The following is a 6394-nucleotide window of genomic DNA, read 5'->3' as shown; positions in this document are numbered from 1 at the left end:
CACGGAGGGCCACAGAGAAGCACAGTGGGACATCCACCACAGAGGCCACAGAGGCCACAGAGGAACATCCACGGAGGGCCGCAGAGAAGCACAGCGCAGCAATCGCACCTGAATCAGGCCGCCCGTCTGAGCTCCGGAACTCCTGCATCCTCTTCTCCAACTTCTGCTGCCTCCGCCGCCGCATCACCACCTCGGGGTTGGAGATGGTCCGCGTGAAGCTGGTCTCAGGCATGTCCTTGTACACCTCGGCAGCCAGCCGGGAATTCTCACTGCAACGGGAGGACAACACCGCGATCCTTTCACATCGTCATCTCCCCAGCCACCTCCGAGCCCGAGGAGCGAGTCCTGCGCGGCCAGCTGAGGCATCAAGCTCCACTGTGGGGCTTCCAGTGTAGCTCTCAGGACCACGGGCTCCTACACTGCAGTGACTCCCAGCAGACAGCGCAACTCCACATACACCAGAAACAAACACAGGATGAAGAGCAGAGACCCTGCACTCGCTCTGGCTAGAACTGCAGGCTTGGCTTCAGCCGCAGGCCTGGCCATCTTGGGATGTGGTGAGTGAACCAAGCACGGAAGACCTCTGCTCTTCTCTCTGCCTCTTCCCTCTATAACTTTGCCTTTCAAACTTCTAATTTAAACAAAAATAATAAAGCGGCTGGCATTGTGGCACATCAGGCTGACTATCTACCAGCAGAGCCAGCATCCCATATGGGTGCCAATTTGAGTCCCAGCACCTCCACTTTCCACGCAGCTCGCTTCTTACGACCTGGGAAAGCAGCAGAGGTTGGCTCAAGTGCGCGGGCCCTGCACCCACGTGACGGAGACCTGCAAGAAGCTCCCAGTTTGGGATCAGCTCAGCTTGGGCCACTGCAGCCACTGGGAGCTCTCTCCTTCTCACTGTGTAACTCCACATTTCAAATAAAAATTAATTTAAATAAATGAATAAATAAATGGACTAAAATAAAACTCTGCTTTACTAAAAGCTCGTCTTACTGCCTAGGAGGGTGAGCTGATGAGTGAATACAGATGCAGGAGGGACAAACCTGACAAACTTTAAACACGCACGTGATTAAAACCATGCGAGCTTTGGAACAGTCAAGCTGAAATCTGAAGCAGTTTATTTTCTAGATCAAACATATTACTCTACAAACTATCTTGACAAACGGCAAAGCAGAAAGCAAAGTTTAAACGCTCCTTTTCTTGGTATTGTCCCACGGGGGGCACCGTCCACATGCCTCTGTCTGGCACAGAACATCCCATGCAGCCTCTGTGGCCGATTCCCAGTGAGCCCAAAGGCCACTGTGTCCGGGAGGCAGCTAACACTCTGCTGCCGTGCAAGAAGGGCCACGCAGGGGGAGCCTCACTCAACAACTGGATCATATCCTCAGTGCATGAAGCACACTTACGGTCCATTTAAACTCGAGAAAATGAGCTTTAACAGAAGAACTTAATGGCTAAGGAGAACTGAGGGGCACTGCGAGGGAGGGCCTGGCACACTGCCCCGGGGCCCAGGGGGCTGCAGGGACACTGCGAGGGAGGGCCTGGCACACTGCCCCAGAGCCCAGCGGCTGCAGGGTGGGCCTGAGAAGCCTGCAGGTTCCATGAGGGAAGGGGCAGGAGGTCAACAGTGTGGTACACAGGAACCCATACAGACCTGTCACCAACCTCCCTTGAAGAACAATTCCAGTGGGATGATCATTGAGCAGCACACCGGAAAGGGGCCCACACACAGGAGGAATGGAAAAATTATGTGATAAAACACCACACCTCACAAGGCAATGAGAACCTTAAATATATAAAGTGCAGCAATTTTTGTAAGACAAACCCAACTGGATTATGCTTCTCTCTGGAGCCAAGTATGACAGGTGATGTGTTTCCACACTGGGAGAGATGCCAATCAATGGAAGTCAGGTAGACAGTGCTGGGAGGTAAAGCAGCGAACACTGCACCAGACAGCACCCAAGCCTGAGTCCGAGCAGCCCCACACACGCCGCACGGGGTGAGCAGGGAACCGTACAGGCCACAGGACGGGGCACCGCGTCCGCAGCTCCTGCAGTGACAAGAACAACCATGGCTCCCTTCTCTCCTGCTCTGGGCCAGAATGTGCAGGGAAAGGTGCACACCTGCTCCTCTCCGTGGCCTCCTGGGAACCAACAGTCAAGTGCAACCTGAGGAAGCATGGCCAACTCCATAGCTCACGTCACGGAAGGGAGAGCAGGACCAGGGCATGCTGGGGGTGGTAACACCCACTCCAATCCAAATCCTAGCCCTTCACCATGGAGTGCAAAGGGCATCCGCACACAGGCCCAGGCTGGTGCCCACATGTTTGGCGATCCCTCTGGGAGCCAACACAACATCCCCGCAAGATGAACTTACATGTCATCCCCTGCGAGGGGCCTGTCCTCCTTCTCGGACGCCTGTCTCAGGGCCTCTTTCTCTCTCTTCTTCTTTTCCTTCTTCTCTTTCTTTGACAACGTCCTCTTGAAGTTCTGGATCACACCTTCCTTCTCCTGCTTCTCAGGCCCGTTGCTCTGAACCTTCTAATAAAGGACACGGTGACGTCACTGGCCACGCCCGGCTCACCTAGGCACCCCACAGCCCAACTCACTGCACTGCACCTGCCACTGCCCAAAACAGCCCAGGAACAGGGAACGCCCACGGGTAATGAGCTTCTCCACATGCGGTCTTCATTAAACTGTACACTCAAGGTCTGTGTACTTCCTACCTGAATTGAATTCAATTTAAAATGAACAAGCAAGCAAAATACCAAAGGTACTAATAAAACTGGGTAGGAATCACGAAAGCTGCTTGGCAATAAAGAAAACTCTAGTAATTTACACAGATTCATCTGAGCAAAAGGAGCCTAATGAAAATACAGAAACTGAGCATCTAAATCATGACCTGTCTGCCCAGGCTTCCCTTCGCCTTTAAAAGAAGCCAGGAGCAGCCACAACAAACTAACTGGCTTTCCCAGATCAGCTTGAGTTACCGCATTCATGCAAAAACTTCTAAGTCCTTTTGTTGACTTGCTTATTTTTGATTTATATTTTAACCTATAAACAAGGCTTCTCTCTTGAGGACACAGAATCACCCTGCTTTTATGGACAACCCGAGAGTTCTGAATGGGGACAAGGAAAGCCAGGGTCACTACACTGGGAAAGTCAAGTCCAGGTCCTTTCCTTGCTGAAGGACCAGAGCAGTTCACACTTCCTGGTGCCAGGGAGGGTCTGCAGGGGGGCACAGAACACACACGTGACCAAGATCACAGAGTGTGCCGAGACAAAGGACAACACTGCCAGCGAGGTGTCAGAGTCCAGTAGGCCACCTCCCCAGAGAACAGACTCTGCTGCTAAAAGCAAAGGCCCAATGTGTTGGTGGGAGATGCAGTAGTCTTAACCACTGCTTCTGCATTCGCTCACTCACGTGAGCCTGTCCCAGCACCCCACGGGAACACTACTTCAACATGAATACAGGACAGCACTCCAAGAGAACAGCCCAACAGTGCAGGGGTCCCAAAACTCTCCCACCCTTAAAGTCTCAATCATGCGACAGCATCCTCCAAAGAGACAGAGACCTGACGTAACTAGAAAGGAGCTGCACCGAGGAGCCCACACACAGCGTGCTGACTGATGACAAGGCCAAGAGCTTGGAAAGAACGCAAGACCCAGCCCAAAGCCCCGGCGGCTGTGGTCCCCGAGCCCACCCAGGGCCCCAGTGGCTGTGGTCCCCGAACCTGCGCGGCACCCACCTTGGGAGCAGCTGCATCGTTCTCATTCTTCAGGACAAACCTGCCCTCCCGGTCATCTTTGTTCCAGTTCAGCTGCACGACCAAAGGCTTCTCGTCTATGTCCAGTCTTCTTTCTTCTTCAAAGCATGAAACAAACAAAGGAGCAAGCTGTGGTCACTGACCAGTCCTGCCGTGCCTCTGGCATGGTCACTGACTGGTCCTGATGTGCCCTGAGCTGTTGGGGGCACTGACCATTTCCTGCCCTGTGATTGGCCCTTTGCCCTGATTAGTGTGCCTTGGTTATCTTTAAGCTGATTGGACAAGTTTGACAGATAAGGGGGGGGGGGCCTTGACGGGGGAGGGGCTGGAGCGTAACGGACATAATGGCTTTTAACGGAAGATCGGAATAAAGCACCTCGGAGACTCTCAAGTGTCGGGTGATTTCTTCTGCAGGACAGGAGGACCCCCGATTCTGAGCCATGGTCACTGACCAGTCCTGCCATGTCCCCAGCCGTGGTCACTCACTGGTCCTGCCATGCCCCCAGCCGTGGCCACTGACCAGTTCAGTCGTGCCCCCAGTCGTGGTCACTCACTGGTCCTGCCATGCCCCAAGCACCCACCAATGGCCTGCAACACATCAACTCTGAGCGCTAATGTGGTAGGACCTTCTACCACAGGCCAAAGGGCACCAGGGAAGTGGAGGCAGCCCCATCTCCAGAGTGCCAGCTGCCTTCCAGTCGGGCACAGGTCAGCCTCACAGAGAGCTCTAGATGACCTGAGCAATCTTACTCTCCCAAGCAGGAGCGAAGATTCTCTACGACTCCACAGCTAGCTCCTCAGCTCAGCAACGCTGTCCCTGGAAGCCAGGCCCCTGCTCCGAGTGCCCGTCCCCCGTGTCTAACCCAGCTCCTCCAGTGCTCCTTGGCCGTCACCTTCACAGCAGCATTAGAGTGCAAGAGGCGGAGCGTGACTTGAGTTGATAAAGTGACATTAAAAGTCACACCTACAGTCAGTATCCCACTTAGGCTCTGGTGCGAGTCCTGGCTAATGTGCCTGGGAAAGCAGCAGATGTTGGGCCTCAGCACTCACATGGGAGACCTAGAAGAAGCATCTGGTTTCTGGTGGGTCTCAGGTCGGGGCATCTCATGCCTAGATCCCAGATGCCAGCCACCAGGTGCACGTGGTAAGCTGTCCCCGGGCCTGCCTGGGCTCCAGGGGCTGCTCCCTTTGGGGGTGAGTACACCAAGTGGGGAGGTCTCCGTGACTGGGCAGGTCCGGGATCCACCCACCACCTTCATTGGGCAGTAAATGGGATTGGGGAGGGGCGCGACCTTGGGCCTGGGAGTTTAAACTTCCAGCAGGCTCCCAGCTGCTGGTGGGTCTCAGGACGGGGCGTCTCATGCCTGGATGCCAGATGCCAGCCACCAGGTGCACGTGGTGAGCTGTCTCCGGCCGGCCAGTGTGCCATTTGGTGCCAGGCTCTGCCTGCTGGCCACCGGTCAGCTCTGGGGTTCTTTGAATCGCTGCTTAGGTAGCTCCAGGTTGAACCCATTGTGCTTATAGGACGTGAAGCATTTGTAAAGATTCCCATTGGCAGTAACTCTTCCTTTGTAAAACTTGTAATCACTGAACAATGCTGACCACCAAATACCAGTCCATGTAAAAACGATGGCTTGGGGCTTGTCCTGCAGAATTATATCATGTTACCTGACATGATGATGGATCAGGAGTAGAGTCACATTAAGCAAGCCATTACATTAACTAGCATTCAAGAACCATAACCGGGGGTAGATTCTGTGAGGGATGTGTGAGCCAAACCTTGTGGAAATTCTATCCCCACTGTTTAGCTCAAGAGTTGGGGTGGTGATGGACTAAGCTAGGTGTGACCAAGGAGCCTGCCATGAATCACAGGTAAAGGAACCCCCAACAGTCAGGACTGGTCAGGGCAGTAGCACCCAAATGTGTATCCTGAATAGGGTGTGGGATGGACTGGGCTGCAAGGTTCACCAGCTCATACAAGGCCAAATGGAAGGCCAGAATGCACCAGGCACTGGCCTAAACCCAATGGCATGTATGAGAACTGGGTCTGGGAGAGGCTCAAGTGGAGGAACTTGGGAAACTCCCCTGGCGAGTCATAGCTGCTGGTGAACATGTGGTCCAGACCTGGGGGTCAGATAAGCTGGGCAAAGTAGCTCCAACAGCTGGGTAATGTGTCAATTGGTAATGGAATGGGATGTACTGCTTTAGCCACAGTATCTAAGGCAGAGGTCAGGACAGGTGAGGGGCTAAGCCAAGCTGAGTCAGAGCAACCACTGGCATTCACGTGATCTATGGCTGGGAACAGGCCAGGTTGGGGAGCTAAGGGGACAACCCCAGCCGGGTTGAGGTTCCCACCAAGGGGCATGTGACCTGGAATGGGGGCTGCGTTCTGATCTGGAAACGCTTGTAGTCTCCCTTGGCACAACTGTGGACTGGGACTGGATGCACCGAACCAGGCCAGACCCCAACACCCTCTGGTGTCCTGGAGGACCGGGATAGATGTGCGATGGACTAGGCAAGGTCTCAAACCCCTACTGAGCCATGTGTGAGCCATATGTGGGCATGGACAAACCATGGCTGGGCTGAAACATCCAACAGCAAGAACCAGTTTGGGTTGAAGGCCAG

General features: G+C 54.1%; 1 protein-coding gene across 5 annotated transcripts in view; it reads right to left on the bottom strand.

The window, feature by feature from the left end:
• AFDN (afadin, adherens junction formation factor) overlaps positions 1–6394 on the bottom strand; it is a 119968-nt gene that overhangs the window by 74978 nt on the left and 38596 nt on the right. For 3 of the 5 annotated variants that reach the window (XM_040965211.1, XM_040965212.1, XM_040965214.1), the window contains exons 3-5: positions 3752–3864; positions 2380–2543; positions 109–269 (exon numbers count right to left, since the gene is read on the bottom strand). In XM_040965211.1, the coding sequence (XP_040821145.1) occupies positions 109–269; positions 2380–2543; positions 3752–3864 (438 nt within the window). Of the gene's footprint in view, positions 1–108; positions 270–2379; positions 2544–3751; positions 3868–6394 lie in introns of all 5 variants that reach the window. The other 2 variants (XM_040965213.1, XM_040965215.1) reach the window with 2 other exon arrangements.

This window comes from Ochotona curzoniae, unplaced genomic scaffold (assembly GCF_017591425.1).
Source record: "Ochotona curzoniae isolate NIBS_2020 unplaced genomic scaffold, NIBS_Ocur_1.0 scaffold_3890, whole genome shotgun sequence".
NCBI classification, from domain to species: Eukaryota; Metazoa; Chordata; class Mammalia; order Lagomorpha; family Ochotonidae; genus Ochotona; species Ochotona curzoniae.
This window is presented reverse-complemented; position numbering and strand designations above follow the sequence as displayed.